The 12,368-nt window shown below is 44.3% G+C and overlaps 1 protein-coding gene across 5 annotated transcripts in view; it reads left to right on the top strand.

Annotated features, from left to right (window-relative positions):
* NR3C2 (nuclear receptor subfamily 3 group C member 2) overlaps positions 1 to 12,073 on the top strand; it is a 433,599-nt gene extending 421,526 nt beyond the window's left edge. For all 5 annotated transcript variants that reach the window (XM_043902575.1, XM_043902574.1, XM_043902577.1 and 2 more), the window contains one exon: positions 9,323 to 12,073. In XM_043902575.1, coding sequence (XP_043758510.1) covers positions 9,323 to 9,478 — 156 coding nt within the window. In that variant the 3' untranslated portion in view covers positions 9,479 to 12,073. The remainder of the gene's footprint in view (positions 1 to 9,322) is intronic.
* Positions 12,074 to 12,368: the final 295 nt, after the last annotated feature.

Genomic DNA, 12,368 nt, shown 5'->3' with positions numbered 1-12,368 from the left:
TGGTCCTGGGCTTTTGTTTTTTGGGAGATTATTGATCACAGCTTCAGTTTCCATGCTTGTAATTGGGTTGTTCATAATTTCTATTTCTTCCTGGTTCAGTCTTGGAAGATTGAACTTTTCAAAGAATCTGTCCATTTCTTGCAGATATCCATTTTATTGCCATATAGTTGTTCATAATAGTCTCTTATCCTTTGTATTTCTGCATTGTCTGTTGTAACCTCTCCTTTTTCATTTCTAATTTTGCTGATTCGATTCTTCTCTTTTTTTCTTGATGAGTCTGGCTAAAGGTTTGTCAATTTTGTTTATCTTCTCAAAGAACCAGCTTTTAGGTTTATTAACCTTTATTATTATTTCTTTCATTTCTTTTTCATTTATTTCTGTGCTGATCTTTATGGTTTCTTTCCTTCTACTAATTTTGGAGTTTTTTTGTTCTTTTTTTCCCAGTTGTTTTAGGTGTAAAGTTAGGTTGTCTGTTCAGTGTTTTTCTTGTTTCTTGAGGTAGGATTGTATTGCTATAAACTTCCCTCTTAGAACTGCTTTTGCTGCATCCCATAGATTTTGAGTTGTCATGTTTTCATTGTCATTTGTTTCTAGAAATTTTTTGATTTCCCTTTTGATTTCTTCAGTAACCTGTTGGTTATTTAGAAACATGTCGTTTAACCTCCATGTGTTTGTGTTTCTTACAGTTTATTTTTTGTAATTGATATCTAGTCTCATAGCATTGTGGTCAGAGAAGATGCTTCATATGATTTCAATTTTCTTATATTTACTGAGGTTTGATTTGTGACCCAAGATGTGGTCTGTCCTGGAGAATGTTCCATGTGCATTGAGAAGAAGGTGTGTTCTGCATTTGGATGGAATGTCCTGAAGAGATCAATGAGCACCATCTCATCTAATGTATCATTTAAGACTTGTGTTTCCTTATTCATTTTCTGTTTTGATGATCTGTCCATTGGTGTGAGTGGGGTGTTAAAGTCTCCTGCTATTATTGTGTTACCCTCCATTTCTCCTTTTATGTCTGTTAGTGTTTGTCTTATGTATTGAGGTGCTGCTGTGTTGGGTGCATAGATATTTACAATTCATATGTCTTCCTCTTGGATTGATCCCTTGATTATCATGTAGTAGCCTGCCTTATCTCGTGTAATCTTCTTTAAGGTTTATTTTGTCTGATATGAGGGTTGCTACTCCAGCTTTCTTTTGCTTCCCATTTGCATGGAATACATTTTTTCCATCCTCTCACTTTCAGTCTACATGTGTCTTGAAGTCCGAAGGGGCTCTCTTGTAGACAGCATATATATGGGTCTTGTTTTTGTATCTGTTCAGCCAGTTTGTATCTTTTGGTTGGAGCATTTAATCTTTTTTCATTTAAAGTAGTTATTGATATATATGTTCCTGTTGCCATTTTCTTAATTATTTGGACTTGATTTTGTAGATCTTTTTCTTCTCTTGTATCTCCTGACTATATAAGTCCCCCTAACATTTGTTGTAAAGCTGGTTGGTGGTACTGAATTCTCTTCTGTTTGTCTGAAAAGCTTTTTATTTCTCCATCAATTCTGAATGAGATCCTTGCTGGATACAGTAATCTTGGTTGCAGATTTTTCCCTTCCGGTGCCTTAAATATATCCTGCCATTCCCTTCTGGCCTGCAGGGTTTGTGTGGACTCTCACTGCTGATTATAGTCAGGCTTCCTGACTCTCCTTCCAGTCTTGTACTTGCCAGCCTTCCAGGTTGTTGACTGCGGCCTGCCCGCCCCCATCTACTCTCTGCGCCTGGGGCGAAGGACAGGACGGTGCCTCGTGGTGGACGTGCATTATACATACCACGTCGTCCCTGTGTTTCCTCGCTCCTCTGGGCGCGGACAGAGACGCCACCTGCTGCACGTGGGGGCTGACACCCAGGAGACTCATGCCTGTGTGCAGCATGACCCATAGATGTGTCGCCATGATACAGCCGTTTGTCTCAGGAACTGGTATCCATCCTGTTGGGTCCACATTCCTGCCGATGCAACAATATGTGGATCCCTAGCTCTCAGGATCTAGTCCTCACCTCATGCTCTGACCATCTGCAGCCTCGTTCTTCCTGTGCCTTATTTTTCTCCAGGAGGGATGGTTCCCTTGTACCTCCTGCAGCAGCAGGCACCTCAGTATCTTTGAGGGCCAGGGACACTGGGTGCACTGGCTGTGGGAGAGTGCTGTGGCTCAGCAGGTGCCTGGCAGGCAGGCCCCACAGCCTGGACCAGGGGCTCCTGGCTTTTATTCTCAGATGTTCCTTGCCCCCACCAACTGCAGCCACCAGCTCAGGTTCTGCTGGGTTGGGGTCTTCAGAGCTTTGCAGCCTTCCAAGGGCAGTGAGTCAGGCAGGCTTGTGAGGCAGCTAGCACCTTCTGATAGCTTCTGGGGGCTTCTGGGCATCTTGGCCACCCCAAGAGCAAGCAGTGAACCCTTTCCTAAGAGCAGAGAGTGCTAATGCGGTCCCCCTCCAGGTGTTTTCAGGGCCAGAGGCTACCCCATGTGAGCCCCCATCCCTCGGCAGCTGACATCTCTTTTGAACAGAAGCCCTGGGTATAGCTCATGACTGAAAACGAGCTGCTTTCCTTGTCCATGGTCCAGAGGTGGGCAGGAAATGTCAGCCCCTGGTTATAATATGCAGGGTCATAAGTAGCACCTAGGACACTTGCCCCCAACCAACCTGTCAGGAAGACCTGCCGAGCCCCTGGCCTGCTCTCTCTCCTTCTGGTCCAGTTGCTCAGCATCTTCTAGGTGATGCTCATGTGGCTGTTAAAGACAAGGGGCCTGTCCCCATTTACAGGCTCACAGAGGTGCTCCCCTGCACACTACTTCAGGTTCACAGACTGATGGCCTCTGCTTCCTTATCTCTCGTCACAGACAGAAGTCAGCAGAGCTGTTGCTTATTTGCAAACAGAAACTCTTTAGTGGCCCTGGCCCTCAACTGACATGTCAGGGATGGCAGTCTGTCAGCCAGCAGGTGCACCCACAAGCTTCCTGCTGCTTTGAATCCGTGGAGAAACCCCACTCCACCGTCCTCGGGCCACATGCCCAGGTCCCCGTTTCACTCTGAACACCATCCCCCTCCCCTCGCCAGCACCGTCCACACCTGACCTCCTGTGCTGACATCTCCTCCCAGTAGAACAGGACTCTGTCATGTCCACTGCGGGTCCCAGTGCCCGATCTGGAGTAGGTGTCCTTGTCTGGGATGGATGGATGAGAGGTGGGTAAGACCCCGGCCCTCCCCAGACACTGAGCCACGCGGAGCCTTTCTGTCTGGACGTGAGCCCCTCCCATCCCCAAAGACACGTCGGGTGTGACAGAGCTCTGCTGTTCTGCTTGGGAGCTGATACAACCTAGAAACTTGGATGAAGAAACATTCTCCTTCCCAGCCCTGCAGGTGCCCACACAAAGGGACCTCGGGGGCAGCAGGGGCAGAGACCAGGGTGAACTTAAACTAGGCCTCAACGAGTGCCCTTGGCCAGTGCCACTGACAGGCATGCCCTGCCGTCCATGGTGAGACTTCTTTGTGGCACCAAGTCTGGTGAGCAAGACCAGCGTGGCTTTTAGTTCTCACAGTCACTGGCCCACCACCTGAAACAATCAAGCAACTTGCCATTGCAGATCTCGTTCAAGAGTCTCTTTCCAGGAAAGGCCAAACATAAAGTTCCCACATCTCACATTTTATAGAAGGTGGGCCTGAGAACCAGGTTACACAAAGATGCTCCAGAGCAGGTCTTGCAAACTTTGTCCCAGCTTGCAGAGAAAAGTGATGGTGGAAGGAGTCTGGGAAGAGGGAGAGGATGATTGAGAATTGGTACCCATTCAGTGCTTACTCCTTGCCAGTTCACAGATTCAGTCACTCCTATAACCTTATACAGCAGATCCATTCTTCTTTTTTGGCTGTGCCACATGGCATGTGGGCTCTTAGTCCCCTGACCAGGGATCAAACCCGTGCCCCCTGCATTGGAAGCATGGTGGGGGGTCTTAACCATTAGACCAGCAGGGATGTCCCAATAGCAGCAGATACTCTTCTTGCCCCCATTTTACAGATGGGGAAGTTGAAGCCTATCATTTTCTCAGCAAGCACATGTGTGCCTGAACAAGCCGGAGCTGAGAGTGCCTCACGCTGTTTCACAGCTTCTGAGGCCTCAGCTTTCTGTGGGTACAGAGAATTCAGTCCTCGGAACCTGCCTAGGGAGATACCGGTCTGCGGACTGAGGGCATATTCAGGCACAAACAGAAGCATCAGATATTGCTCCCCATGGGTTTTCTGGGATTCCTGGTTTGTTTTGAAGGCCTTTACTACATATTTATTTACTACCTGACTCAATTTAAGCCTGCAGATTGCTTTTTTTTTTTTAAATCTTGAGGGAAAGTTACAGATTTTCACTTAATAAAGTGAAAACCACTTTATTAAAATGGCAGTTATTTTATGACATGTTCTGTTAATATTACCTACTTTAATACAGTCGGAAATGACCAAAAGTCATTTTCCCCATAATAGGATATGGAATTAACTCAAGAAAAATTAGAATATATACTCTCTGATTTGAAATTATACTCCTAGTAAGCAGCCAGTAATGCTATACTGCATCTGTGGGTTTGTCTTTTTTTTAACTTACAGAATTGGGAGTAGTTCAGATCCAGGAGGATAGGAAAGTCCTTGGGTCACAGAGGAGGGAAGATGGCTGGACAGGTGGCAAGACAGTTTCCCTTGATGTTTTCATGTTCTCAGAGTGACCGAATGGATGAATGGATAAAGATAATATTATATATATGTATGTATATAAAATACATCAATATATATTATACACACACACAGGAATATTATCCAGTCACGAGAAGCAAGGAAACGCCACTGTTAGCAGCAACATGGATGCACCTAGGGAAGATTTGTGCTGTGTGCTTAAGTCGTTCAGTCATGTCTGCCTGTCTGTGACCCCATGGACTGTATGCCACAGGCTCCTCTCTCCATGGGATTCCAGGCCAGAATACTGGAGTGGGCTGCCATGCCTTCCTCCAGCGGATCTTCCCCAGCCAGGGATCGAACCCGGGTCTCCAGCATTGCAGGCGGATCCTTTACTGTCTGAGCCGCCAGGGAAGCCCAGGAAGGGTTATGCCCAGTGAGATGAATCAGACAGAAAACCCGTACTGTACAACCTCACTTACATGTGGAGCCTAAAAAAGCAACAAATGGGAACAGTAGAATGGTGGTTACCAGAAGGTGGGGGAAATCAGATATTGGGCAAAGAGTACAGATTTCCAGTTATAAGAGAACAAGTTCTGGGGATCTAGTATACAGCATGGTGGCTATAGCAGTAATGCTGTATTGTACTCTGGAAAGCCACTAAGTGAGATCTACAAGTTCTCACCATAAAAAAGCAATGGTAATGATGTTCCTTATATTATAAGTTTGTCAGATCCACCCCTTGTACACCTTAAACTCCCACCATGTTATATGTCAATTCCACCTGAAGAAAGACTTCTCAGCCCCCAGCTCAGGCCTGGGGTCCTGAAGGAAGGGGTCTGGCCGCCCTGCAGCCACAGCTCCACTGGCAGGGCCCAGTCAGGCCTTACAGGCTGGGGAAGGCTCAGTGCCAGGGTCCAGAGCTACAGTTCAGTTCAGTTCAGTCACTCAGTCGGTCCGACTCTTTGCGACCCCATGAATCGCAGCACACCAGGCCTCCCTGTGCATCACCAACTCCCAGAGTTTACTCAAACTCCTGTCCATGGAGTCGATGATGCCATCCAACCATCTCATCCTCTGTCGTCCCCTTCTCCTCCTGCCCCCAATCCCTCCCAGCATCAGGGTCTTTTCCAATGAGTCAACTCTTCCCATCAGGTGGCCAAAGTACTGGAGTTTCAGCTTCAGCATCAGGCCTTCCAACGAACACCCAGGACTGATCTCCTTTAGGATGGACTGGTTGGATCTTCTTGCAGTCCAAGGGACTCTCAAGAGTCTTCTCCAACACCACAGTTCAAAAGCATCAATTTTTCAGTGCTCAGCTTTCTTCACAGTCCAACTCTCACATCAATACATGACCACTGGAAAAACCATAGCTTTGACTAGATGGACCTTTGATGGCAAAGTAATGTCTCTGCTTTTTAACATGTTGTCTAGGTTGGTCACAACTTTCCTTCCAAGGAGTAAGCGTCTTTTAATTTCATGGCTACAGTTACCATCTGCAGTGATTTTGGAGCCCAAAAAAATAAAGTCTGACACTGCTTCCAATGTTTCCCCATCTATTTCCCATTAAGTGATGGGACTGGATGCCATGATCTTAGTTTTCTGAATGTTGAGCTTTAAGCCAACTTTTTCACTCTCCTCTTTCACTTTCATCATCAAGAGTCTTTTTAGTTCCTCTTCACTTTCTGCCATAAGGGTGATGTCATCTGCATATCTGAGGTTATTGATATTTCTCCTGGCAATCTTGATTCCAGCTTGTGCTTCTTCCAGTGCAGCGTTTCTCATGATGTACTCTGCATATGTTAAATAAGCACGGTGACAACATACAGCCTTGACGTACTCCTTTTCCTAATTGGAATCAGTCTGTTGGTCCATGTCCAGTTCTAACTGTTGCTTCCTGACCTGCATACAGGTTTCTCAAGAGGCAGGTCAGGTGGTCTGGTATTCTCATCTGTTTCAGAATTTTCCACAGTTTATTGTGATCCACACAGTCAAAGGCTTTGGCGTAGTCAATAAAGCAGAAGTAGATGTTTTTCTGGAACTCTCTTGCTTTTTTGATGATCCAGCGGATGTTGGCAATTTGATCTCTGGTTCCTCTGCCTTTTCTAAAACCAGTGAACATCTGGAAGTTCACACTTCATGTATTGCTGAGGCCTGGCTTGAAGAATTTTGAGCATTACTTTGCTAGCGTATGAGATGAGTGCAATTATGCAGTAGTTTGAGCATTCTTTGTCATTGCCTTTCTTTGTGATTGGAATGAAAACTGACCTTTTCAAGTCCTGTGGCTACTGCTGAGTTTTCCAAAGTTGCTGGCATATTGCATGCAACACTTTCACAGCATCATCTTTCAGGATTTTAAATAGCTCAACTGGAATTCCATCACTTCCACTAGCTTTGTTCATAGTGATGCTTTCTATGGCCCACCTGACTTCACATTCCAGGATGTCTGACTCTAGGTGAGTGATCACATCATCTTGGTTATCTGGGTCATGAAGATATGTTTTCTATAGTTCTTCTGTGTATTCTTGCCACCTCTACTTAATATCTTCTGCTTCTGTTACGTCCATACCATTTCTGTCCTTTATCGAACCCATCTTTGCATGAAATGTTCCCTTGGTATCTTTAATTTTCTTGAAGAGATCTCTAGTCTTTCCCATTCTCTTGTTTTCCTCTATTTCTTTGCATTGATTGCTGAGGAAGGCTTTCTTATCTCTCCTTGCTATTCTTTGGAACTCTGCATTCAAGTGGGAATATCTTTCCATTTCTCCTCTGCTTTTCACTTCTCGTCTTTTCACAGCTCTTTGTCAGGCCTCCTCAGACAACCAGTTTTCCTTTTTTCATTTCTTTTCCATGGGGATGGTCTTGATCCCTGTCTCCTATACAATGTCACGAACCTCCGTCCATAGTTCATCAGGCACTCTATCAGATCTAGTCCCTTAAATCTATTTCTCACTTCCACTGTATGGTCATAAGGGATTTGATTTAGGTCATACCTGAATGGTCTAGTGGTTTTCCCTACTTTCTTCAGTTTAAGTCTGAATTTGGCAATAAGGAGTTCATAATCTGAGCCATAGTCAGCTCCCGGTCTTGTTTTTGCTGACTATATAGAGCTTCTCCATCTTTGGCTGCAAAGAATGTAATCAATCTGATTTCGGTATTGACCATCTGGTGATGTCCATGTGTAGAGTCTTCTCTTGTGTTGTTGGAAGAGGGTGTTTGCCATGACCAGTGCATTCTCTTGGCAAAACTCTATTTGCCTTTGCCCTGCTTCATTCCTTACTCCAAGGCCAAATTTGCTTGTTACTCCAGGTGTTTCTTGACTTCCTACTTTTGCATTCCAGTCCCCTATAATGAATAGGACATCTGTTTTGGGTGTTAGTTCTAAAAGTTCTTGTAGGTCTTGATAGAACCATTCAACTCAGCTTCTTCAGCATTACTGGCTGGGGCATAGGCTTGGATTACCATGATATTGAATGGTTTGCTTTGGAAATGAACAGAGATCATTCTGTCATTTTTGAGATTGCATCCAAGTACTGCATTTCGGACTCGTTTGTTGACCATGATGGCTACTCCATTTCTTCTACGGGATTCCTGCCCACAGTAGTAGATATAATGGTCATCTGAGTTAAATTCACCCATTCCAGTCCATTTTAGTTCACTGATTCCTAGAATGTTGACATTCACTCTTGCCATCTCCAGTTTGACCACTTTCAATTTGCCTTGATTCATGGACCTAACATTCCAAGTTCCTATGCAATATTGCTCTTTACAGCATCAGACCTTGCTTCTATCACCAGTCACATCCACAATTAGGTATTGTTTTTGCTTTGGCTCCATCCCTCATTCTTTCTGGATTTATTTCTCCACTATCTCCAGTACCATATTGGGCACCTACCGACCTGGGGAGTTCCTCTTTCAGTGTCCTATCATTTTTGCCTTTTCATACTGTTCATGGGGTTCTCAAGGCAAGAACACTGAAGTGGTTTGCCATTCCCTTCTCCAGTGGACCACATTCTGTCAGACCTCTCCACTATGACCCATCCATCTTGGGTGGCCTCACACGGCATGGCTTGGTTTCTTGAGTTAGACAAGACTGTGGTCCTGTGATCAGATTGGCTAGTTTTCTGTGATTATGGTTTCAATGTGCCTGCCCCTTGATGCCCTCTTGCAGCACTGACCATCATACTTGGGTTTCTCTTACCTTGGACGTGGGGCATCTCTTCTTTGCTGCTCCAGCAAAGTGCAGCCGCTGCTCCTTACCTTGGATGAGGAGTATCTCCTCTCGGCCCTCCAGAGCTACACACGGGTATTAATACCTGCCCCACCCAACTCCACACTTACAAATGAGAGTCAGCAATGTTTGCTGCCACTCTGGATTCTGTTACCAGCCCCGAGCCACTGACAAAGTTTAAGATTCAACCATGACACAACTCCACTGGAATCTGTTTTGCACAAAAGGCATATTCCATGCAGCAGATACATCCTCCTTCTTCCCACAAGATGGATGACTTAGCCACGTGGGTTAGGCGGCTTCGCAGACACGGTTACGTTTATGAACGTTGCTCTGGCTGCAGGCCAGGGTGGGAATCAGGCTTCAACGTCACGGCCCTCTGTCTGTCTGTTGCAGCTGGTGAGCGACTTGTTGGAATTTTGCTTCTATACCTTCCGGGAGTCCCAGGCCCTGAAAGTGGAGTTCCCAGCGATGCTGGTGGAGATCATCAGTGACCAGCTGCCAAAGGTGGAGTCCGGGAATGCCAAGACCCTTTACTTTCACAGGAAGTGACGGGAGACGTCTCACAAGAAGAACTTTGCCTTAAGTTTCCCTGTGTTGTTCCACACCCATGAAGGACCCAAGAAAAATCCTATTTTTGACACACATGATGGTTTATTCCCACTTGTTCAGCAGTTTCTCAAGTTGAAAATCATGTCAAGGGTTGGGAGGTGGGCAGGCAGGGTGACATGGCTTTGGCGAGACCTGCACAGTCTGGAAGGTTCTTCCTTCTCCAACCCCCAGCGCTTAGAAACATGTTCCTGTTCCTCTGGATGAAAAGCCATATCTAGTCAATAACTTTGATTTTGATATTTTAACAGATGGAAGTTTTAACTATGCCATGTAGTTTCTGGGATCGTTCGCTTGTGTTAAAAGGGTTCAAGGACTAACGAACTTTTTCAAGCTCACCCTTGGTTTGCACATAAAAAACGTATAGTCAATATGGGGCATTAATATTCTTTTGTTATTTAAAAAAAACAAAAAAAGAAAAAATATATACAGATTCCTGTTGTGTAATAACGGAGCACGTGGAGTGGACTGGCAGCTCCCACAGGGGTGCGTCTTCACCCACGTCTTTCTGCATCACTGGTATCCACACCCTCTCCACTTATTATTTAATTAGAATGGATAAGATGTTCAGAAAAATGCCTTGGTTTCAATTTCTAGTATCTATTGTGTTGGCTTTACAGATAATTTTTGCAGTCTTTTGCTGTGCTGTACATTATTGTATGTATAAATTGTGAAGGACCTAAAATAAGGTATAAGGAACTTTTGTAAATGAGACACATACAAAAAAAAAAAACTTTAATGGTTAATAGGATGAATGGGAAAGTATTTTTGAAAGAATTCTATTTTGCTGGAGACTATTTAAGTACTATCTTTGTCTAAACCAACAAGGTAAAAAAAAATTTTTTTTTGTAAAGTGAAATGTTCTGCATGCATCATGAACCGTTTACAGTGTATTTAAGAAAGGGAAAGCTGTGCCTTTTTTAGCTTCATATCTAATTTACCATTTTACAGTCTCTGTTGTAAATAACCACACTTAAACCTCTTCGGTTGTCTCTAAGCCTTTCTACTTCTGTACTTTCGTTTCGTCCTTGGTCTCCCGCTTGGGGTGTTCGTGGGACTTGAGTGCATTTTCCGGCTTCGGCTCCATCCTCCTTCCAGTGGGGACGGCGCAGCGTGGTGGTGTCTGCAGCTCCTTGAAGGCGTCCTTCAATGACACCCCTGTAAGAGGATGTCCCAGGAGTGCTGCAGCTTTAGGAAAGCTGCCTCTTTCCCCTCAAGAAGCGGAATCCGCTTTAGGAGAGAGACTGGAAAGGCTGTGGCTCAGAGTGAGCATCCTCATCCCATTTTAGAAATTGAATTTCCTCCTTTCAGGGGGGCGGGGAAAAATTCCATGCACTCTCTATGTCTGCAAAAGGTGAAATGTTCACTTCCAGTCCCGGAAGGGGGTGTTGCAGTCCTGGAACTGGTCACAGGAAGACGTAGGTCATGGCAGGGGGCCCTTGGAAGATGCCCCTGGGCACAGCTCAGTCAGAGCAGCGTGGAGACCGCAGGACAATTAGAGGGTTTTTAGATTTTTAAAAGGTAGGTTTTAAAAATAAAATTTTATATGTAAACAGTTTTGGAAAAAAAAAAACACTACAGATCATAAAAGCAAGACAGTGGCACTAAAATTTTTAATTCACTAATCTGTTTGGCACTGATGCAATTTATGGCTTTTTCTCTTGCCCCAAATCACAAACATATATATATATATATATATCTTTGGGGAAACTTAATATGATTGCACTAAATAAACTACTTTGAGTAGAGGCCAAATTAATCTTGGAAAAGTGATGATAATCATCAGGTACTCAGTGAAATCTTATTCTTTTCCAAAACCTAAAAGCTAGAGCTGGGGAACCCCAAGGCCGGGAGATGGCAGCGCTGGGATCAACCCTTTTCTCCAGGGTTCACCATGCAGGCAACATTACCCTGTCTCTCAGAAGACACCTGCCTTATGCAAGGGGAAACCTGTGAAAGCTGCACTCAGACAGAGGAGTTTTTTCTTACATAATTTGCAATTTCAGGAATTTAATTTATAGGCAGATCTTTCAATACAGTCAACTTACATGCACAGCAATATGAAAGCCACACTTGGAAGGTGATAAATACACCGCATGCAGACTGGGGGTTTCTGGGAAAGAAATGGCTTCATAAGAGCAGCTTTTAGCTCAGACTGACTTTTTATGAAATCAGAATTTCGACGTAACCGGGTTTGGGATGGAGACAGTCTGCATCAGCTTTTTGTATTAACAAAGTTACTGACTCTTTGTGTGTCTCCGGGTAACTTTGCTTGAGTAAACAGCAAAGCCATATTCTAAATCCACTGTTGAATGCCTGTCCCAGTCCAAATTGTCTGTCTGCTCTTCTTTTTGTACCATATTGCTCTTTAAAATCTTGGTTTGGTACAATTCATAATTCACCAAAACTTCTTCATATAATTAAAAAAAACACACTAAATTAGTTTAAAATGAAGCAATTTATATCTTTATGCAAAAACATATGTCTGTCTTTGCAAAGGACTGTAAGCAGATTACAATAAATCCTTTACTTTAATCACCTGTTGTTTTGCAAACAGTTCATTTGAACGTCTATAGGAACACGTGGATTTTGTGGCCTTTTAAATCTGGATCGTATGCCCCTCTGCCTACATCCAAGATGGAATCACCCAGCTCATGCCCCACCCATGTTAGGAAGTCCTGCGTTATCCACATATTAATTACTCTTTTGGGGGACTGGTTAAATGTTTTGTTTCTTAGTGCTAATATTTGGTTCACTGAAATACACCCTGTGACAATTTTATAACAATAATTACTGCTGATGTAGCCACTAAATTCGATACGTACATGGCCTC

The sequence above is a fragment of the Cervus elaphus genome, chromosome 5, assembly GCF_910594005.1.
Source record: "Cervus elaphus chromosome 5, mCerEla1.1, whole genome shotgun sequence".
NCBI classification, from domain to species: domain Eukaryota; kingdom Metazoa; phylum Chordata; class Mammalia; order Artiodactyla; family Cervidae; genus Cervus; species Cervus elaphus.
Note: the sequence above shows the minus strand (reverse complement) of the source record. Positions and strands in the feature narration are given on the sequence as shown.